The sequence below is a fragment of the Oryctolagus cuniculus genome, chromosome 7, assembly GCF_964237555.1.
Source record: "Oryctolagus cuniculus chromosome 7, mOryCun1.1, whole genome shotgun sequence".
Lineage (NCBI taxonomy): Eukaryota > Metazoa > Chordata > Mammalia > Lagomorpha > Leporidae > Oryctolagus > Oryctolagus cuniculus.
Genome location: NC_091438.1, coordinates 102,298,928 through 102,322,971, shown reverse-complemented (window position 1 = coordinate 102,322,971; position 24,044 = coordinate 102,298,928). Strand labels below are relative to the sequence as shown.

The following is a 24,044-nucleotide window of genomic DNA, read 5'->3' as shown; positions in this document are numbered from 1 at the left end:
AACACTTAATCTTATCTATATGATCAATTTAACACTTAATATGATCACTTTAGCACATAAGATGGCATTTTTACCACTCAGCTTAATGGTATTTGGAGTCCCATGGCAAGTTTTTAGCTGTATCCTTTAGAAGTAAGTCTGTAGGAATGTTTGCAGAACTATAAAGCTTTACAGTTACAAACTTCTTCTTCCCTGTCTTATTCCCACTCTTATTTTTTACTCTTATTTTTATTTTCAATTGACTTTATACACATACAATTAATTCTATGTTAGGTAAAGAGTTCAACCAATGGCATTAAAAAGGAAAAACAAACAAACAAAGAAAAACTGTTCCTCAACAGTCAAGACAAGGGCTGCTCAAGTCATTGCTTCTCAAAGTGAATTTCACAAGACCGGATTCCTTTTAAGTTCTCTGTTAGTTATCATAAATCAGGTAGAACATATGGCATTTGTCCCTTTGGAACTGGCTTATTTCACTAAGTATGATATTTTCCAGATTCATCCATTTTGTTGCAAATGACCATATTTCATTGTTATTATAATATAATATAATATATATATGCATGTTGTTCAGTCTCCATGTATTTACATGTTCTAGAGATTCCTGATTTAATTATTTCCAGTTTCATTGCATTGTGGTCTGAAAAGATGCATGGTATGAATTTAATTCTTTTGAATTTGCTGAGAGTTGCTTTATGGCCTAGAATGTGGTCAATCTTAGAGAAAGTTCCATGCACTTGTGAGAAAAATGTGTATTCTGTGGCTGTAGGGTGGAAGGCTCTGTAGATATCTGCTAGGTGTATTTGGCCTATAGTGTTGATTAACTCTGTTGTTTTCTTGTTGATTTTCTCTCTGGTTGGTCTGTCCATTGCTGAAAATGAGTTTTGAAGTCCCACATTACTATTTAGTTGAGTCTATCTCTCCCTTTGAATCCATAAACATTTCTTTTAGACAACCAGATGCCCTGTAATTAGGTGCATATCATTTCTAATAGTCACACCTTCCTGTTGAATTGGTCCTTTAATCATTACATAATGCTCTTCTTTGTCTCTTTTAATAGTTTTTGTGTTATAGTCTATTTTGTCTGATATTAGGATGACTACAACAGCTCTGTTTTTGGTTTCTGTTGGCATGGAATATCTTTTTCCATCCTTTCACTATCAGTCTTCATGCATCTTTTTGGTAAGATTTGTTTCTTGTAGGCAGCAAATACATGGGTTTTCTTTTTTAATCAATCCTTTCAGCCAGTCTTTGTCTTGTAACTGGAGAGCTGAGACCATTTACATTCAGGATGACTATTGTTAAGTACCGATTTTTTGCACTGCCATGTTTCTGTAAATATTCCTAAATTTGTATTTTGGTTTCCTTTGTACTTTTAAGGATCATTTTCTGCATTCATCTTCTTTCATAGTGATGTTTCTGTTTCTGTGTGTAGCACACCCTTGAGCATCTTTTGTACGGCTGAGCGAGTAGTTACAAATTCTTTGAATTTCTGTTTGTTATGGAGGATCTTTATTTTTCCTTCATTCGTAAATGAAATCTTTGCAGGGTGCAGTATTCTAGATTGATAGTTTTTCCTCTAAAACTTGGGATATATCTTGCCATTCTCTCCTTGCCTGTAGGGTTTTTGATGAGAAGTCTATAGTGAGTCTAATTGGATTACCTCTGAATGTGATTTGGCATTTCTCATGCACATTTTAGAATCTTTTCTTTATGTTTACTGTGGAGAGTTTTACTACAATGTGTTGTAGTGAAGATCTTTTCTAGTCATGTCTATTGGGAGTTCTGTGTGCTTCCTATACTTGGATGTCTCTTGTTTTCTCCAGACTGGGGAAGTTTTCTGTTATTTCATTAAGAAGGCCTTCTAATCCTTTCTCTCTTTCCATGCCTTCTGGAACTCCTTGGATCCCTATGTTGGGTCATTTGATAGAATTTTGTAGATCTCCAACTGTGTTTTTTAGTTTTCTAATTTTGTCTTCTTTTTTTTTCTTTTTGGTTTGACTATAATATTTCTAGAAATTTGTCTTCTAGTTCTGATATTCATTCTTCTATCTCACCTATTCTGTTGTTAAGGCTTTCTACTGCATTTTTTATTTGATCTATTGAATTCTTCATTTCTAGTATTTTATTCTAACTTCTCTTTAATATCTCAATTTCTTGGGAGTGCTTTTCATTTAGATTTAGAATTTGCTTCTGATTGTTTCTAAGTAATCGGATGATTAATTTTCTGAATTCCTTTTTTGGCATATCCTCGATCTCTTCATCTTCACCTTCTATTATTGAAGAGTTGTGTGTTCCTTTAGGAGACTCATAGTGTCTTCCTTATTCTTTTCTAGGTCTTCCTTTGTCAGCATTTGTGCATTTTTTCTTTTTGTTTTTGGAGATTCTCTCGTGGTGAAGTTTCCCTCTGTTATGAGCTGCTATGTGTCTGTGTTGCAAAAGGAAGCACAGAGCCCCACCTACTGCAACCCAGCTCACTTTTCAATTGTGCTGTGGGTTTTTTTTTAATTAATTTTTTTTTTTGACAGGCAGAGTGGACAGTGAGAGAGAGAGACAGAGACAAAAGTCTTCCTTTTCCATTGGTTCACCCTCCAATGGCCAATGTGGCCGGTGCGCTGTGGCCGGTGCACCACACTGATCTGAAGCCAGGAGCCAGGTCCTTCCTCCTGGTCTCCCATGGGGTGCAGGGCCCAAGGACCTGGGCCATCCTCCACTGCACTCCCGGGCCAGAGCAGAGAGCTGGACTGGAAGAGGAGCAACCGGGACAGAATCTGGCGCCCCGACCGGGACTAGAACCCGGGGTGCTGGCACCACAGGCAGAGGATTAACCTATTGAGCCGCAGCACCGGCAAAGGCATGTTTGAGCTCCAATGTGCAAAGTCCCCTCTACTGAGGCTTGGCCTGCATCTCAATGGTAGATGGAACGGGCTCAAGTTTTCGATACTCAGAACTTCTCCTTGTTGTACAGCTTGTGTAGTGGGGAAGAGGTTCTTCTGAAATGTCATGGTCCTCATTCCTGGGTGGGAGGTGTGGTGAGGTAGCCCCTGCAATTGATGGGTGTGTGCACAGGAGGCAAAGGCATCAGTTCCCTGCTTATGTTTAAAAATGTAAACAAACAGGATGGCTTCTCTCAGCCAGCTGCAGGTCCAGGTGGGGAGGGGAAGAATGGAGATAGGCAGGGGGCTGCCTGAGCTCTCTCTTTGCTCTTCTATACCTTCTCTTCCCCCTCTCCACATGGAACTTCAAAGTAGTTCACCCAGCTCCCCCTCCCTGCTATTTGCAGCTCCATGGACCCAAAATTTCCTGTCTAACCTGGTCTGCTGGGGGCTGGTGCCAGCCTCCCTCATCTGTGCCTCTGCCATGCCTCCCCTGTTTCCCATTCTTACTTGCCCTTTCAGTGTGGATCTGCCCAGTATCTCTTGGTCTCCTGGGCTTCCTGTCATGAATTTCCCATGGCTCTATCTCCTGAGTGTATTCTCTCCTTTTTAACTATCTATTTTTCCCACATGACTTGGATCATCCTGTTGCTATACTGCCATATGGGAACCCTCCCCCCAAGTTTTTTTTTTGTTTTTGTTCCATGGTATACTTCATGTTTTTTGAGATTTATTTATTTATTTGAAAGTCAGAGTAACACAGAGAGAGGAGAGGGAGAGGGAGAGGGAAAAAGAGAGGGAGAGAGAGAGGTCTTCCATCTGCTGGTTCAGTCCCCAGTTGGCCACAATGGCCAGAGCTGTGCCAATCCAAAGCCAGGAGCCAGGAGATTCTTCTGCATCTCCCACATGGGTGCAGGGGCCCAAGGACTTGGCCCATTTTCTACTGCTTTCCCAGGCCATAGCAGAGAGCTGGATAGGAAGTGGAGCAGCCATGTCTCGAACCAGCACCCATATGGGATGCTGGTGCTTCAGGCCAGGGTGTTAACCCACTATACCACAGCACCAGCACCTCAATGGTATTCTTTAAATCAATTGATTTGGCATCCTTTATTCACATATTTTTAAAAATAGTGTGGATAAAAGTTTGTAGAAATATAAATGGAAAAATTCTCTAACTTAAAGCAAAAATGACAGCTGAATAAAATATTCTTTAGTTTGACAGTCACTGTTGGTTTTTCTTCCTTGATGCAAAGTCATTCTGTAACTCTAAAAGCACACCCTTTTATCTTCTCACACCAGAGCAACAATACAACTATCTTCTAGTAGTGAAGGCCATCGCTGTCACAAAATCGGGGGATTCTTCACATCCACACTGACTCTAAATTACTCCTTTAAAAAAGTGCAGCCAAGGGCCGGTGCTGCAGCTCACTAGGCTAATCCTCCGCCTAGCCCCGGTCGGGGCGCCGGATTCTGTCCCGGTTGCCCCTCTTCCAGGCCAGCTCTCTGCTGTGGCCCGGGAGTGCAGTGGAGGATGGCCCAGGTGCTTGGGCCCTGCACCCCATGGGAGACCAGGAAAAGCACCTGGCTCCTGGCTCCTGCCATCGGATCAGCGCGGTGCGCCGGCCACAGCACGCCGGCCGCGGCGGCCATTGGAGGGTGAACCAACGGCAAAGGAAGACCTTTCTCTCTGTCTCTCTCACTGTCCACTCTGCCTGTCAAAAAAAAAAAAAAAAAAAAGTGCAGCCAAAAGAATGTCTATCAAATAGCTACTAAATCAGAAGTAGTAAATAAACTTGCCACAGATTAAAGCAAAATTAAGAGTGGCAGATTAAAATACTTATTTCATCAATATTTGACATAGGTGTTTTTAAACTAATGACTCTTTTTCAGAAAATTGAGATAACCCTAGAATATTTATACTATTTTTGTTTTGTAAGAAATATAAAAAATGCAAAATTAATTCAAAGCAATAAAAATGTCCATGACTCAGTGTGTAATTTGAAGATCTAGATAACAGGAGACAGATGATCAAGGATTGTTATCAAATCAAAGAGGCCAAAATAAGATTGTACATCTTGCCACTTTACTCCACTTTACTTCACTACCCATATCCTCTCAGAAATCTTAATAATAAAAGAAATCACTATTAAATTATTGTCATTATTGCTAATATTTTTCATTTTATTTTGGGAATGTATGCCAGTATCATCAACAAAGACTAGGTTAAAATGTGTAGTTAGTCCTAGCTTCATCATTCTGTTATTATTTATGCTCCATTGTTTTTCATTTTGCTTAATAGTTTTCAATTCCATGGCTGTGTTTTGTAGGTAGACTATGTTTCATTAGTCGTGGAAGAATGTACTCATAGCTATTCAATAAGTCGGATATGACTGCCTTTACATATTACCTCCACACATGAGCTGAAACAAAAGGCCCTATGGCTTCACCACATCTCCAGTAGCTAACTCTTAATTTCTCAAAAATAGCACATATTTTGAATGCCCCTACAAAACACTGCTTTTTGCCAGCAGAATCCAGTGTCATCAAAAGTCCATGGCAGGACAAAAAAAAATCTTCTCGCCTCCTCTCTTCTAAATTTCATTCTGCAAATTCATCATCTGATGCCCAAATGAGACAACATAGATTTTGGCATCAAACTAGCCTATCAAAATACAAAGAAAGGAAGGGGGGACAAATCAGTTTGACAATTAACATAAATACTCATATCATCTTCACAATTTTATGAGACAGGGAGCTAAGGCCATGGAATTGAGAAATACAGGATTGGAATTCAGTGCTCAGATCCTACAACATCCTCTTAACAAGTATATTATGCTACCTATGTATTATATCCCATCCACCTCACCCAAGAAAATCTCATAAAATTATATTCCTGTTACAATATGTAATGACCCTCAATATTGGGAATATATTTGACATTTATTTAGCTAGTACATTGGGCAAATTTAGTATTATTTCTTCCATTCCATTTTCATAAAAGAGAATTAAACCCTGTACCAGATATATATTTAGAAATATATTTTGGATCTCTTCAATTTGTTGTTCTTGACCCAACACAAATAAAAATTACTAGAGATTTTAAAATGCATATTTTCCGAAGCCTTCATTTTCTTTCATCTGAAAGTTCTGAGTTATTTATCTTTGTGAATCTCAAACAAATGGAATCAGGAGCCCTAAGCACAACCAAAACATGGCAGAGATCCTTCCAGTATATTGAATTTAGTTCTGTTTGTTAACTTTGTTTCCCAATGATTTAGCACATCGATCTTCCTAATCCTATCATCTAAGATTACTATCATTTCTTCCTGTTCAGTGCTTTCTCCATTTCCACAAAATAACCTCAGTCCTATCAGCAAACCCACTTGTGAAAGTGATGAAACTGCTTTCAGGGACAAATCCAGCAAAATGATAATTATACTAATAGATAAAAAAAAATGTATTAAATTGTAATACAAAAAGAATTATCTCAACTATTTTTTAGTTCTCACTGAAAATTAGACATAAATTCAGAGAAACTGTCAGTTTATAACATAAAACAAAATAATGATCTGGCATTTTGGCACAGTTAAGCCATCTCTTGCAAGGTGGCATCCCATGTTGGAGCATTGGTTCAAGTCCTGGCTGCTCCACTTCCAACCTAGCTCCCTGCTACTGCACCTAGGAGTTTGTGCCTCTGCAATCCAGGTGGGAGACCAGTATGGATTTCCTGGTTCCTGGCTTTGTCCTGGTCCAGGCCTGGCTGTTGAGGCCATTCAGGGAGTGAACCAGGTGATGGAAGATCTCTCTCTTCCCATTTAGTGCCACTCCGCCATTTAAAGAAATGAGTAAATCTTAAAAAGTCTTTTTTTAAAAAAGAACACTGCAGAATAAATGCTGCGAATAGAAAAGTGATAGGGCTGGGGTTTTGTTATTGCTATTTTACAAAACTATTCAAACTGATTCATTTAAATGACAGTTGATTTCTCTAAATCAGTTAATTAGCTATCCTGAGGAGATGATTCTATATTATAGACCCTGCCACAAGACATTATTTGAATTATTTTTTTAGATTATTTTATTTTTAGATTTTTTTTTAGATTATTTCATTTTAGAGAGACTCGTATCCTCTTGAACTTTCTCAGTGGCACACGTTGTCATCTTTGAGGTTGTGCTCAGTATTTGGAAGCAAGCCCAAATGATTCAAGAGCCAGATGAGTTGTAAAACAGATGACCAAACCGGGTAAAATAATACACTTTTTATTCAACACCTTTATAAAGAACAGTGTTAACTAAAGCATTTTCAGAGTAATAAAGTCCTTTCTTTTATTCAAACAAAATCTTCCAAACCTTTTCAATTCCCACATAATAAGATTGATTATCTGTGGGATGAGTTTTGCATGAGCAGTGTCATTTGGTTTCAAATCAGCATTTCTTTTCTGTGATTTTGAAATAAATGTTTCCTTGGGTCCTATGGATGCTGGAATTTTCCCCTATAATTTAGACAGTTTGTTTTTGGGATAACTTGAAAATATCATTTCCATCACTATCCTCCTCAAATACATATTATTTTCTCCAACCTCCCCTTGAAAGTTCCTAACAAATGTCAACTCTTTATTTCTTTTTATGATTCAAAATGTGTAGCACAGACTTTGCAAAAATCATCGTGTTCAAATTTCCTTTCGGTATGAGTCAGTGTTCTCATAGCTAACCCTCTGCTTGGACAAATCCAGTCTTTGACATTTCTGAGTTTTCATCACTCCTTTGTACTATATCATGAGTGTCTTTATTACCTTTCTGAAGCCTTTGTGCCAAGCAGAAAAATAGAAACAAAACACTTCCTCTTTATAATCTTCCTGTACTACTATCCCTCTAGATGTCTTACATCATTTATGTTTGTTTAACAGTTTTAAAAATTTGTGTTAATTCTTGGCTTTCTGTAGCTATCATTCCTCATTGCCAATCAGCACAACCTGTAGCACAAGAGTGAAAGAACTGCTGTGACTATGGCATGATCTTTATGATCACTTTATGACATGATCTTTCCATGTACCCTTATAGCCACCCCGCTGAGAACATGAGCCTCATTGCTTCATAGTAATGGAAAAATTATCAAAAGCAAAAGTATCATCATATTTGCATAACTATAAAATTCAAAACACTTGCATAGTATCTGTAGATGATACATCTAATTCACTAACAAAGGAATGGCTCTTCCTTTTTGGCAAATTGAGGAGCTGCTAAAGAAATTGAATATGTCCTCCCTCAACAACCTGATCTTTTCACTCCTTTTCATCATTGCTATTCAAAATATGGTTACATTATTAGGGAGATGTTGACAATTTAAGGGGAATAAAATTACAATATAATGTAATATTAAATGGCATGATCTTACGTAGTCAGCCAGCTTTGGTTCAACTGCTAATCCTGCCAGTCTACCAGTTGTAGAAAGTACTTGGAAAAGTTACTTAACTTCTCCCAAGTAAAGTTTCTGACTCAGAAAATTGGGTAATAATAATTACCTCTTGTGCTATTTTCAAGATTAAACTTCTTTAAATGTGTAAGGTGTTTTAACCCATTCTATGGCACTAAGTGTTAGGATGGTACCTATTATTTATTTAAAGCCATTTACTATGCCAGCCATTAAAAACAGTAAGTAGGATATGATGACTGCCTTAAAGCGGGGGTGGGGAATGTGGGCCCTGCAGGCCCTACAAGGCCCATGAAATCATTGGTCTGGCCCTGCTAAGGCAAACACAGATGGGACTTAAAATTCAATAAGTCTATAGAGGCTAATCTTTAAATTGATAATTTTATAATGCCCACAAGTGATGTTATAAATACTAAATGGCCCTCGGCAGAAAAAAGTTTCCCCTCCCTGCTTAAAGAGTTCAATATCAGCATAATTCTGAGCTCAAATTGTTCCATTGGAAGAAAAATATAAACCAGAAAAATAAGCCTAAATGCTATGACACTTCTGTAATATGTAGAATTAGGTTTTTATCCTTGGATAAATTATAACCAGAATAGCCTAATCAACAGCATAATTGTTAAGGAGTTGTTACTGATTTTCTCATGTAGATTATGCATCATGGAAACAAAACTTTGTTCTGGAACCTTCTAAGTTTGAGTTCAAAAATTCTTTGCTTATCTATGTGACTGCTTTCAATTAAACTGTCAGTCTTCCTCTTGTTTATTATACCAGTGGAGAAGAAAAAGTTATAAATGTAAGAATCTATTTGCTTATAGGCATGTCAGTCAACCTCAGAAGGCCTCCATCCCCACCTCCTCTAACTCTAAAAAATTATTTTCTCTTCAATATAACTGAGCATGACAGCAAATTCATTCAAAAGACAGTAACCAACATATGATCCTATTTATCATGGCTTCCCTCTCCTACCAAAAAAGGGACACAAAATTCCATAGAAGGACAGAACTTGCAGTAAGGAAAAACTTGACCAGAGAGGACATACAATCTTCTGGTATGGCTGGCTGAAAAGGTTGCAATGACACCTTTCACTAAGATTTGTGAGGAGGGAGTGGATACAACCCAGGATACTCATTTGTGAGATTATCTGAGTGGTGTTGATGATGTTATAGCTCTGTGATTAATGGTGAAATGTGTTGGACAATGTTAGATTGGTCATCAGTTTTATTTTGTGCTAGTATAACTGAAATTCTTTTTCTGCATGTTTTCCTCCAATTTCTCATGACTGAAATATCTTTACTGTTTTTGAATGTAATATTTTGTACATGATACCAGAACAGACAGCTAGACGTATGAACTAACATCAAATGCTTGTTTATTTTGTGCTTCATATTACCAAATAATAATTTCTTTTGAAATTACCTGGTTTGTAATCCAACAATGTCTCTCTTCTTTAAGTGATCTTCCATTGTCAATACATTTTCTTTGTTATGTTGCTCTACTTTATGAACTTTAAGATAATTATAATCACTCTCTGTATTGAATATTTAATAATTATCCCTTTATTCCTCTAGCCTTTCTCATAATAATCAAAAACCTTAATCAGGAAAATTTTGAAGTTTTCCTAGTTAATGAATTCTAAGATGAACTTCATTTTTGAGTTCCAAAATTACCTGTCCTTAAAAGAATCCCAAGATGGGGCTGATTTTGTGGAGCAGTGGATTAAGCTACTGCCTGTGACATCAGCATCCCATACAGTCATCAAATCAAGTCTCGAAGCTCTACTTCTTATCCAGCTCCCTGCTAATTCACCCATGAAAACAACAGAAAATGACCCAATTGCTTGGGTCAGATGGAGTTCCAAGCTCCAACATTCAGCCAGGGGATTTGGAGAGTGAACCAGAAGATGAGCGCACTCATGGTTACTCACTGTTGTCTCTTTCTGAAACTCTACCTTTCAAATAAATAAATGCTTTTTAAAAATCGACAAGAAAGGAAATGGATGCAAGAAGTAAATCCTCAGCTCTTTCAGTACTAATGGGTGAAGTACCAAGTACAGTACTAGAAAAATGTTTATAATTGTTAATATTTATTCCCATGGTGGTCTAATAATTCTCAACTTAAATAGGCATATTCTGTGCTACCAACTCACAAAAAGTACTGCTTGCTTAGTAGAAAAGACATCATATTAAATGACTCAAGGAGTTAATGCTAGCATGAAAGTGAGAAAATAGTGAATAATGAAGCAGAGCTGTGGCCATATCATTGAAGATGGGAGACTCCAGTGAGCCTGCCCTCTCTCCTTTGACTTTATGGATTAACAAGTGATCATCATCATTTCAATAGGAGGTGCTGATAAATCTCTCTGAAAATTCATGATGAGATGGTGTTCTCTGCAAAATTCATTTTGAAGAACATTCTGTATCTACTGCCTTCACAGGCTACAGATACTCACAAGCACTTACCACATGATTAATTTGTAACTTTGACATTCCAAAAGACATACTTTAAAAAAAAAGATTTATTTATTTATTTGAAAGGCAGTGAGTAAGAGAGAGAAAAGAGAGAGAGAGAGAGAGAGAGAGAGAGAGAGAGAGAAGAGAAGAGAAGAGAAGAGAAGAGAAGAGAAGAGAAGAGAAGAGAAGAGAAGAGAAGAGAAGAGAAGAGAAGAGAAGAGGAGGGGAGGGGAGGGGAGGGGAGGGGAGGGGAGGGGAGGGGAGGGGAGGGGAGGGGAGGGGAGGGGAGGGGAGGGGAGGGGAGAGAGAATCTTCCAACTGCTGGTTCATTCCCCAAGTAGCTGCAATGGCCAGAGCTGGGCCAATCCAAAGCCAGGAGTCAGGAGCTTCTTCTGGGTCTCTCATATGGGTGCAGGGGCCCAAGGACTTGGACCACCTTCTGCTGCTTTCCCAGGCACATTAGCAGGGAGTTGGATGAAAGTGGAGCAGCTGGGACTTGAACCAGTGCGCACATGGAATGTGCCTTCACCTACTATACCACAGCTCCAGCCCCAAAACGCATACTTTTGATTTATTAGTGTAAAAAACTAATAAATGTTTGTTAAACTCACCAGAACAAGCTTACCATGCACCTATGTCATAAAAGGAAAGTAGTGATCCAATTCTTTTGCTTCAAAATTTGGAAATGGTTCTATCATTTTCTCCCCAAAGTGAAGTTGATTAGTGTCTCTCTCTCTCTCTCTCTCTCTCTCTATCTCAATCTCTCAATCTCTCAATCTCTCAATCTCTCAATCTCTCAATCTCTCAATCTCTCAATCTCTCTCTCCCCTCTCCACCTCTACACCTCTGGCATTTTGCATAGAGCTCCACTTTACTTTACTTTTAAATTGTTAATTCTTTTTCTTGAGTTTTATCCTACTGAATTTTGTTCCTTTAAAATGGGGGTTAAGATAATCTTTGGCAAGCCACCAGCTAACCATGAAAGTATTTAATGTGACCTTGCTCCAGTATTAACATTTTCACAAACCCCAGTAGGCAGCCTCTTACTGTTTCTTCATTATCCTTTCCAGCTGTGGCTGAAAGCCCAAATGATGCCACTTTACCCGAGAGGTGTTCTGTACATGTTTGCTACTTTGATCACATCCTTTCAGCACCGTGAGTCTTTGCCTGACAGATTATCTTCTCCACAGGCAGGCAGCCACATCCAGACTTTGATGGGGTCCCAAAGCCTTCAGCATCGCAGCCGGGAGCAGCAGCCTTATGAGGGAAATATAAACAAAGTGACCATCCAGCAATTTCAGTCACCATTGCCTATTCAGATCCCCTCTTCACAGGCCACCCGGGGACCTCAGCCTGGACGGTGCTTAATTCAAACTAAAGGGCAAAGGAGTATGGATGGTTATCCAGAGCAGGTGAGAAGTGCTGTGTAATCACTGATGAGTTTTCAGGAAAATCCAAAGAATCTAGTTTGCCTTCCCCCGTTAATGCGGTACCACAGACATGCTGCTGGGGTGGAACATGCTTTGTAGGTACTAAATCATTATGTTCACTGGTTAAGGACTAACATATAGGAATTTACAGGTTGGTAAATGCCTATTTCACATAAAAGAAAATAACAAGTCAGAAGTTTTTCGGATACTGTTCTATACCCTTCTCTTAGTTTAAAGATGGCTCTATAGAACAGAATTTGAGTGCTAGAAAGAGCTCAGATGGATTCAGTATATTCACCAAAGCCTCGGATGAAACTAACAGTGTGAAAAGGAAAGGGTATTATTCCCCTGTTTTTGTGGGAAGACGTTTTTTAAAAGTTCTGTCCTCTGGTTATTGAATGGTATACAGAGATAAAGCTTTGCCAGGAGGAAAATTACCAACAGTTAGAAGGGAAATATTTCTGAAATGCTCCAGAAGTTACTGATAAAAGCCTTGTAGCATAAACAAATTGCTGTACTTCTTACCCTGCCTAAAATTAGGATTTGCTTCTCCATGGTAGAATCTATTTTTCTCCCTTAGGATGAGAAAATTAAATGGGATCTCATCTATTGAATTACGTTAAGCTTAGAAAAGAAGATGTTAAGACCTTAAGCATCTCACAAAATTATTATTTCATTCTTCAGATAATTAGGCAAGGCTCCCACTGACTTAACTCCTTAATATGGTTTATGCAGGTTCCACTTTATTATTGCTTATTCAAAGCTTTATATGTCACCCCACCTTATTTTGTAAACATATGGAACAAGATTAATTTCCGTCTCCAGTTTTTGCTTCATATTAAAAGCCATTTATCATTTGGACGCCAGCTGCTCTAAGCATTGTCTCTATGTCTCAGTACCCTTCTTAAAGCTGCAATTATGTGTTAATCATTTTCAAAATCATAATATACTTTTTTTTTTTAACAGGCAGAGTGGACAGTGAGAAAGAGAGAGAGAGAGAGAAAGGTCTTCCTTTTGCCGTTGGTTCACCCTCCAATGGCCGCCGCTGCAGCCGGCGCACCACGCCTATCCAAAGGCAGGAGCCAGGAGCCAGGTGCTTCTCCTGGTCTCCCATGGGGTGCAGGGCCCAAGCACTTGGGCCATCCTCCACTGCACTCCTGGGCCACAGCAGAGAGCTGGCCTGGAAGAGGGGCAACCGGGACAGAATCCAGCGCCCCGACCGGGACTAGAACCCGGTGTGCCGGCACCACTGGGCAGAGGAATAACCTATTGAGCTGCGGCGCCGGCCCATAATATACTTTTTGAGATAATTTTCTTCCTTTCCTGCCTTGATCTAGGCCAAGTGTTGGATTTCAAAAGATAATGAACTAGACAGGTGCCTTTAATCAGATAATGATGTGAGGTTTATAATTCCCCCAAGAGGTTCTAAAAAGTTAATAAAGTTTTAAATTGTGCTTTCCCAAGGAATTTTGTGAGATTAGAAAATCATTCGTATCCACCACACCACAGATATAAAACCTCAAACCCACTTCTCTGATTTAGTTATTTCTATTAGGCTACTATGTGTTCTTTTTTTCTTACCAGAATTGATGTGTTTAAAAATATAATGAAATCAAAGCCCTCTGTTTTCACTGACTTTGAACAGTTGATTTAGTATTAGCATGCGATTAGTCTGAATATCCTAAATTTAAAGGCCACCTGAATACTCTTTCTCAAAATAATACATAATTTTATGAAATTTGACAAATGAAAAGATTACTTAAAGTTTCCATTCCTGGCCGGCGCCGTGGCTCACTAGGCTAATCCTCCGCCTAGCGGCGCCGGCACACCGGGTTCTAGTCCCGGTCGGGGCGCCGGATTCTGTCCCGGTTGCCCCTCTTCCAGGCCAGCCCTCTGCTGTGGCCAGGGAGTGCAGTGGAGGATGGCCCAGGTGCTTGGGCCCTGCACCCCATGGGAGACCAGGAAAAGCACCTGGCTCCTGGCTCCTGCCATCGGATCAGCGCGGTGCGCTGGCCGCAGCGCGCCGTCCGCGGCGGCCATTGGAGGGTGAACCAACGGCAAAAAGGAAGACCTTTCTCTCTGTCTCTCTCTCTCTCACTGTCCACTCTGCCTGTCAAAAAAAAAAAAAAAAAAAAAAAAGTTTCCATTCCTATTAAGTGCAAAATGTTATGATTCTCTCAAATAATCTATTTTAGTAGCTTTCAAATGTTTTTGATGCACAGCTATGATAACACCAGGGGGCACTCAAACTGAGAGAATATTATAAGCATTCCATGGTTATATTAAGAACTTAAATACAATTCCTATTGCCTTCATGGTTTTTGCTGCCTGGAAATGCAGAAATAAAAACTTCAGGGTGACTGTGAGAAAACCTAAAAAACATTTTAGCAACTAGCACTAATCCCAAAAGTACATCCTCTCCTGCCAGCTACAAATCTTAAGATAGTTGCTTTAAGCATTTTTCACGATTCAGGATAACATTGTCCACAGCAGTGTCATGCTGGAGTCTGCTCATGCTGACTCATCATCATGCACATCTCTTCCTGACCCCACTCTCACTGACTTCACATGAATAGGTTGAATTTATGGGAATAAGAGCACCATGAACATCTGCAAACACCTCAGATCAGGCCACTGTTCCATCGCCACCAGATGTTCAACTCTTTCAGTGCACCACTTTTTGCAGTGCTGGTTTCTTTCATTGCCTTTGCTTTTCGTAACCTCCCCACTTCTTCACTGAGCTCTGTGACGTTCAAGAATACTAGGACTAGATCTACAGAATTAGGAGCTCTAGTTTCATTTTATTGTTATTAGCCATGTGACCCTGATCAAGGCATTAACTCTCTGAAGTTCTGTTTCACTCCTTGTAACATGAGAGCATTACAACCAGTAACATCCAAAACGTTCGTTACACATACATACATACAGAGAGATAGAGGGAGAGGGAGAGGGAGAGGGAGAGAGAGGTGAGAAATACTGGCAATGTGAAGGCAGAAATAGAAAAAAAAAGAATAGAAATATAAGAGTTTGAGAATTCAAATAATGGAAGGAATTTAATGATTATCAGCTCCAACTTTCTTAGTGTATAGGGAGAAAAACAAAACAAAAATAAAATAAATAAATAAATAAAAGGCCAAGAGAGGTCATGTAATTCATTTTCATAATGGAAATATTTTATGTATTTTTTTTACTTTCCTAAGTTATATTTCTTTTGAAAACTAATGTGTGTGTGTGTTAAAGCAAGACTTCTCTAAATTTAGAAAGGCATAAAAAATGGAGAAAAAAACTCAAAAACATTTTAAAACTATGTAGAGTTTTATATGAAAACTGTGGAGATTTAACTGCAAAGGTAACATAAATTTCTAATGTGGATTTTGGACATGGATTTTGTTTTAACAAACACACCATTTTAATAAGACATTCCTATTGATGCATTAAAGAGAAAAAGTTCTGCTGAAATGATCCTAGCACCAATGTTAGATTTAGTCAAGTATAATACAAAAAAAAAAAAAAAAAAAAAAACCTAAGTTGTTCAACATTTTTAAGAGCAAGCAGATGCCATGAACAGTGCAAACAAAGTCTATTGAGTACAATGAAACTCCTCTATTCTATTTCAGTAAAGCTTGGAAATTTTGCTTAAAAAAATGATCACTTGCTGGACTCTTTCAGGTAAAAAAAAAAAAAATCCAAGTACAATGAAAAAACATTTGTTGATTTAGGAAAGGAAGTCCAAATGAGAATAGGACAGGAAGAAACAGCAGTTTCATTGAGTACCTGCTGTGTGTTTTGCACTATGTATCTCACACACAGGCCTGGCTTCCAGTCACCTGTGCAGTTGTACAAGATTCTGTGTTTCAAAGGGTCCCCCACTGTGTTAATGCTCTACTGCCCCCAGCTTTGCAATTCTTAATAGCTGTTGATTGAGGAGCCTTACATTTTTGTGCTACATCAGACCCCATTAAATATATAACTGGTCCTGCTTAATCATTTGATTTCATTTAATCCTCACAATATCTTACCTCCTTTTTTACAAATGAAGAAATGAAGGCACAGAGAAAAGTTGTTTCTAGAAGGTAAAATTGGTCAAGCTGAAATTTTTTTTAATGTTTATTCATTTATTTATTTGAGAGGCAGAGTTACAAACAGAGAGGCAGAGACAGAGAGAAAGGTCTTCCATCCACTGGTTCACTCCCCAATTGGCTGCAATGGCCAGAACTGGGCCAATCTAAAGCCAGGAGCCAAGAGCTTCTTCCAGGTCTCCTATAAGGCTGCATGGCCCCAAGCACTTGGTCCATCCTCTACTGCTTTCCCAGGCTATATTATTAACAAAAACATATCTCTGTATACTTTACTGTGACTTAAATAACTAGTGTATTTTTAATTATGACCCTATAAAAGCAATGCTACCACTGATAACATTGAAAGAATAGGAAGAAACATCATTTGTGACCTAGGCAAAGAATTTAACTTTGTTTAGACAGAAAGAATCACTTAGTAAACTTTGATGTTCTTCCTCAGAAATAAAACCATCTAAATACTCAAACCACCCATCACAACAAAACAGGGCAAAATATCCAAGAATTCCAAATACAAGAGTTTAATGACAATGAGTATTGACCTTATTTTTAATGATAAGATTAAATAAAATAAAATTTTGGAAGTAACTTTTAAACCATAAGTGCTCTTGGGATTCGAGGTATTAATTTCTGAATACTGTAAATCTAGTTTCTTTTAATAGATGCTACTTTTTCTTATAAAAGGAACAGGTTTTATGTATGTCAAATATACAGTTTTAAGAACATAATGATACTTCCCATCCTCTCTCCTCCTTTCTATAGATGTTCTTAACAAAGAAATCTGCCACAAAAACCATGTATGTGCTTGTCACCTGACATTCTTTATCAGAGGATTTTTCTTGAAAGAGGGCTTTCATGCGTAAGCCATTTAGATTATTGACAAACAGAGGATTAGAGTTGATGGGATCTTATTTCATTAGAAAGAGAAGGCTTGACTCCCATTCCACATGAAAACTTCTTAGCAATCATATCCATCCTATTTTCTATCCCCTATGTTTCCCAGCCCAAGTGAAGACACTTAAAAGATCCTACTGATACCTTGGTCTTTTCCTCAAATAAACTGATTTTATGAATTTGCATGTAACCTGGGTAATGAGAATTTTCATAACTCTATTATTATATAATAATATTATATTATTATATAATATATAGTTATTATATAATACTATTGATAATATGTAATATAATAGAAGTTATATAATATATAATAGAAGTTATTTTCATAACTTCTATTATGTAACTAAGGTTGATAACCTCTGCTCTAGATTATTTTGTAGCTCAACAACTTACAATTTACCAGCTGAATAATTTGCTGATATTGTCATAATATGAGCATGCATAAATTTTCCATGACTCATTGAATACTTTTAAAAGACACTAATATTAGCTCATTTTATCCTTTTTATAAACGTGTGATCCAAGACAGAGTATGTTTACATATAAGGAACATATGGATACCAAAGCAGAAATGGAGAAAAACATCAGCATGATGATTCAAACCTCTGAAAGCCCTTTTATATATTAACTGATTTAATTTAGTTGGTAATAGTATGATACAGGTGGAGCATTTCCATTCTATTGATTAGAAAATTAAGACTGTTAGGTTACATGACTATTTAGAAGCTGAGCTAAAGTTAGAACCTTGTCTGACACAGGCTCATCAACAAGTTTATGGAAAACAAGTATGATAAAGAATAAAAAGATACAGGGATTTCAACAAAATTTTTGCTAAAATAAACTTAACTTTTAATTTCACATTTCCATTAACTTTCTGGAACCCGCTTTCAAGTCTACCACATTACATGGTACACTGTACCCACATATATAGATCAAAAGTAAATTCCTATTGGACGAATAAACCAATGGGAATAGCTGAGCTTACAAGGATATATGTGAACTAAAGTTTGTGTCTGAAAGAGAACTTGCAAGATCACATTGGAATAAGCCTCAGTGCTTTATACAAACTGACACACACCCATCATATTCAAGGAAAAAACAAAAACTCCTAAACCTTCCCAGCAGATGTTGCTGTCTACCCTGAAAAAAATTTTAATAATTTAATCAACTTAATGATACATGGAGTACATGAAAAAAAAAAAGTTGGCTCAAAGACATTATTTCAGACATTGCTTTAGCTCAGATACTTTGATCAGCAGCCCAGAGAGCATACAAGAGTTCCAGATAAGGTCTTTGTTTACTTAGAGCAGATAAAGAAAACTACATTATGCTGAGTGGTACAAGAAGAAAAACTTGGGAATTTTTGTTTTACTTAAATTATAGGTATTTACATTAAAAGGAAATAACTTAACGGACATGTTAGAGAATGGACTTAAGCAAAATGGTTTTAAATACATGTTTTTTACTCATATGATTTCGGGGCATCACAAACTTTGTCATTCCCACTTAAAGTGTTGCTATTTATAAATATTTTCTACATGAATTTTGTTACCCAGTCGTGAAAATGGTACAACTCTAAATTTATAATTCATAAGTTTGACTGATCCTGCATTTTCTTCTAAGAAGCTTATAGTTTTTAGGTCTTGTGTTTCAGTTTTTTTATCTGCTTAGAGTTCATTTTTATGTGTGATATGAGATATGGGTACAAATTAATTCCTTTGCATATGGTTATCCCATTGTTCCAGAACCATTTATTGAAGAATTATTCTTTCTCCCATTGAGTTACCTTGAACCCTTTATCAAAATTATTTGAACATGAATGTTAGGGTTTATTTGTGAACTCTCCATTCTACTCCCTATGTTTTTATATCCCTAAGACATCTTGCTTTTTTGACTTCATAAAGAACCATTCATTTTTAGAGGATTTACAGTGGCTTTTCTTTTTCCTTGGAGTCATTCTTTTGTTTTCTTATTTTCCAACACTTTATCCTTCTTTACAACACGCACGTTTCTGCTCAAATGTCACATACTCAGAGAGGTCTGTCTTTATAAAAAATGTATTTATTTTTACTTTTTTGAAAGAGAGACAGAGAGAGACAGACAGCAATATTCCACCCACTAGATCACATTTGAAATGCCCACAACAGCCAGGGCTGGGCCAGGCCAAAGCCCAGCTGGGTCATCCATGCGGGTAGCAGGGACTCAAGCCATCACTTGTTGCCTCCCAAGGTGCACAACAGCAGAGAGCTGGAATCAGAAGCAGAGCCCAGACTCAAAATCAAGCACTTTGGTATGGTTTAATTCCATTTCCCCCCAACATTGTAAGGTAGTGTCTTTACTTGGTGTCTCTGGGTTGTATAGCCTTGCAAAGAGTCCAGTGGTTATTGGAAGCCATTGCCTTTCTCCTGCTACTCTGAGGCTTCTTTTATTTTGGGTCCTGCTTCCCCATGACTCCCAAAGTCCATGTGACTCTGCATCTTTCACATGAACCTTGCCTTCCACCACTGTCTCTGTTGAACCCCAACTTTAATACCTGTCTCCTTCAATGAGACTCAAATGTCATGAGAGACATTGGACGAGAATGAAAGAATCATATTTTCCAAAGTGTCTAAGTTAGGACAGAAATTCTCAGAAACAATTCTCAATAAAAGGAATTTATGTCTTTTTTGGGGAAAAACTGCATACATATGTTACTTTTGGATAACTTTATTAATCAAGATTAAAATAAGCCTAAGAGAAGTGCTTTGCTTAAAAAAATAACCATTTAGGTGAGCAGTTGTCCCAGTGGTTAAGACACTGCTTGGGAAACCCTCATCTCATATAGGAGTTTTCTGGTTCAAGTCCCCACTCTGCTTGTAATTCCAGCTTCCTGCTGATGCCCAACCTAGGAGGGAGTGGTGACGGCTCAGGCACTTGGGTCCCCACCACATACATAGTAGACTTGGATTGGGTTTCTACCTCCCGGCTTCAGCACTGTTCAGCCCTGGCTGCCGTGAGCACCTGGAGAGTGAACCAGTGGATGGAAGATCTTCAGGGAGGCCTGTCTTGTCTGTGCTATCTAAAGTCACTCCTTACTCCCCTTCCAATACCTTTCCTGCTTCATTTTTTCATAGCTCATGTCACTATCTAAAACTTTTTTTGTTTGTGTTTTAATGTTATCTAGCCACATTAGCTGTTATATGAGGCCAACAATTTTTTCATCTGCCTGGAACTTAGTAGAAAAATCAGTAAATATTTATGGAATTAAGCATGAATTATGATATGTAACAATTTTCATTTTCAAAGCTATAATTTTTTTCAAAATACTTGATTACTTAAACACTGAATAGCTAGCATTGCTTGTAAAGAGTCAAACTGTGTTTTAACAAGTACCTATCATATAGTTTTGACAATGTATATTTCAAAGTATCCTTGATTGCACATGCATATTCTCCCATTTCTGTATGTATTTAATCAAAAGTGAATTGAATGGTAATTATATGCCATTGTTCTACATAATAAATGAAGAGATAATACATGGATATGAGGAGATGATTCAGATGTCCTACTTGTATAAAACTACATGTGGATATGAATATGTCTTCACAGACCTCCTCTTTGATAATGCTCCCAGAGCCCAGGCCTGAAAATGGTCTCAGAAGTGAAACATTCTTAGTTGCAGGCTTCCTTCTAAATGTTTCAGAAACTAACAACCTTCCAATGGGTCAAAACTTTACCTTGAATTATATACAATATAGAATATTTGAAGATTCATTTTTCAAGTGTATTTTGAAACATGTATATTTTTTTTCTGTTTTAAAATTAGGATAATAAGAAAAGTCTTTATATTTTCAAATAAGCCATATTTTCCTAGAGTTTTTTATTGACCAAGACAGTTGAATATAAGCAATTCGGTCTAGTAGAATATAAGCAAAAAAAAGAAAAAGTGTTGACTCATAAAGTTTAAACTCCAGGGATGGGGAAGACTTCAGAGAAAACTCAATAGCAGGCACAGTGAAAACTGTGACTTTGTTTCTGCATGGATTGCTTTCTCCTTATGGCAGAAAGATGTTACATGAGCTCCAGATCTTCTTCGATAAAAAGCTAAGAAGGAACAGCAAGATTTTCCTTCCTGGATATACTAGTAGACATTTCATTACTTCTTTTTGATTGAGTTACTTGTCCAGCCTATAAACAATCATGTTTTTTTAGAAGGTATTGCTCTTAGTTTTAGGTGCACACAAAATGACTTAATGAAGCATACAAGTTTATGATAGGGTTAAGGGTGGTTCTTCAAAGAACACTAAAGGTAAAGGGTACTTCAAAAAGTTTGTGGAGAAAGTTAAAGATGTCTATTTTAGTATAAAAACATTTTTATATTCATACATAGTTTTTCAATAAAATGCATTTTCTCTCCATAAAATTTTTGAAGACCTCCTCATGTAACTACCAAATAAATAAATGGATCTTGGATAATGGAAACAATAGGTTCCCTCTAAAAGCTTTATATAACATACTGCTAGGAAAGCAAATGGTCACCAGGAAGTCAATTCATTATAGCAACACTAGGTATCTATCTGTAATACTACTTCTAAATCCTGAATTACAGCATCACACAACACACATAGGCAGCCATTTCCTTTGTTTCTGCTATAGAATTTAGAGTATTGTAGGTACAAGTCAAAATACCACCTTCTACAGATTTTAGATTATGAACTCCAGGAGTCTTGCTGCAGCTTAACAATCCATTTTCTTACAAAGGTCTCTCTTGAGGCTCAGTACTTTAATGAGCAAGATTAACACAGACAAGAAATATCAAGTAGAGTCAAATGGTGGAAGCAGACTCTAAAGAAGCAAAGGCACCGTTGGTGAGACTGTTGCTTATGTTTTCAGCCAAAATTGTTATGGTTTGCAATTACTCCCTTAAAAGAAAATTAAAATGCTAATTCTCATTATATAAGCTACTTATTAGTCTCCTAAACATGACCTTTTGCTAGAACAGGTGATTTCTCTGTTAATCCTCGTTAGTTTCAGACTAAATAGGTATTTTCTTGAAGGTGAAGTGTTCTCCCATCTTACATGTTATGGCTTCTTTGGCAGGTGAACCTCTTTATATGTAAGATGAATACTCTGACTTGCTTTATGAGACACAATAGTCACAACACAGCCTATTAGCCCTATCTTATCATGCCTGAGAATCGTCTAGCTTCAGATCAGAATTTATGTTTGTTTGTCATATTTATAAAGCCACAATGTTATCTTTATTATTTCAACTATTAAAAATATAGAGTTCTGGCCAGCGCCACGGCTCAATAGGCTAATCCTCCACCTAGCGGCGCTGGCACACCGGGTTCTAGTCCCGGTCAGGGCGCCGGATTCTTTCCCGGTTCCCCCTCTTCCAGGCCAGCTCTCTGCTGTGGCGCGGGAAGGCAGTGGAGGATGGCCCAAGTGCTCGGGTCCTGCACCCCATGGGAGACCAGGAGAAGCACCTGGCTCCTGCCTTTGGATCAGCGTGGTGCGCCGGCCGCAGCATACCAGCCGTGGCGGCCATTGGAGGGTGAACCAACGGCAAAGGAAGACCTTCCTCTCTGTTCCTCTCTCTCACTATCCACTCTGCCTGTCAAAAAAAAAAAAAAAATATATATATATATATATATATAGAGAGAGAGAGAGAGAGAGTTCTTCATATACTTGGCATATATGAAATTTATTTCCCTTAGATTTTTAGTGCTCTCCAAATTGATAATAATATAAAATTCATGTAGTCACTACCTTGAAAAAGAATGACTGGAAACTACTCTTGGCAATTTTCTTTGTAAATGAAATATGTCACATTTGTTTCCTTTCAAGTTTCATATTGGTCTAGAGAGAGGCAGGAGTGCATATGTCTTCCACACATTGAATTGTGCTATATGACATTCACACATTAGAAAGATATAACCCAGACATTAAATAATTTAATCAGAATTACATAGATAAATGGGAATACACAAAAGAAAATATTTTAATCATCTTGACTACTCTTATTTTCTAATTAATAACAAAATGATAACATTATATTCAAAAAAGCTGAAATATTCCTTTCAGCTCCATAAGCTATTATAAGGTCATAGCCATAGACTGTGAGACATATAATCTACTATAAACCAGGATTTCTTTCTTTCTTTTTTTTTTTTTTTTTTTTTTTTTGACAGGCAGAGTGGACAATGAGAGAGAGAGAAAGGTCTTCCTTTGCCGTTGGTTCACCCTCCAATGGCCGCTGCGGCCGGCGTGCTGCGGCCGGCGCACCCCGCTGATCCGATGGCAGGAGCCAGGTGCTTCTCCTGGTCTCCCATGGGGTGCAGGGCCCAAGCACTTGGGCAATCCTCCACTGCACTCCTGGGCCACAGCAGAGAGCTGGCCTGGAAGAGGGGCAACCGGGACAGAATCCGGCGCCCTGACTGGGACTAGAACCGGGTGTGCCGGTGCCGCAAGGCGGAGGATTAGCCTAGTGAGCTGCGGCGCCGGCCATAAACCAGGATTTCTACCACCCAATGAAAACTAGCTTTAAGACATCTAGCTCAATTGAAGAAGTTGTAATTAAATACATCTTTAAAATAGAATTATGGTAGACTAACTACATTGGTAATTGCATTTACCCATAATTTAGAAACTACCCATTAATGACTCTACCATAAAAATAACATTAGTGGATAGTTTTTTGCTCTTGCATTGCAATTGAGTCAGGTAATAAACATTGTATTTACTACTATGAAATATGACCGTGAATTAAAGATCGTCCCATTAAAGATACAAACCTCAGTGATCTAAGTTCCAGTGATTCACAGTATGAACTGAGGAAGTAAAGAATAAGATTTAAGTTTGTCTTGAACTCTCTAAGAGGTAGAAATTAAAAGCACCTTGAA

General features: G+C 37.9%; 1 protein-coding gene across 12 annotated transcripts in view; it reads left to right on the top strand.

The window, feature by feature from the left end:
- The window catches only part of LRRC7 (leucine rich repeat containing 7), a 586,672-nt gene that overhangs the window by 520,389 nt on the left and 42,239 nt on the right, over positions 1 to 24,044 (top strand). For all 12 annotated transcript variants that reach the window (XM_051857607.2, XM_051857612.2, XM_051857606.2 and 9 more), the window contains one exon: positions 11,948 to 12,169. In XM_051857607.2, coding sequence (XP_051713567.1) covers positions 11,948 to 12,169 — 222 coding nt within the window. The remainder of the gene's footprint in view (positions 1 to 11,947; positions 12,170 to 24,044) is intronic.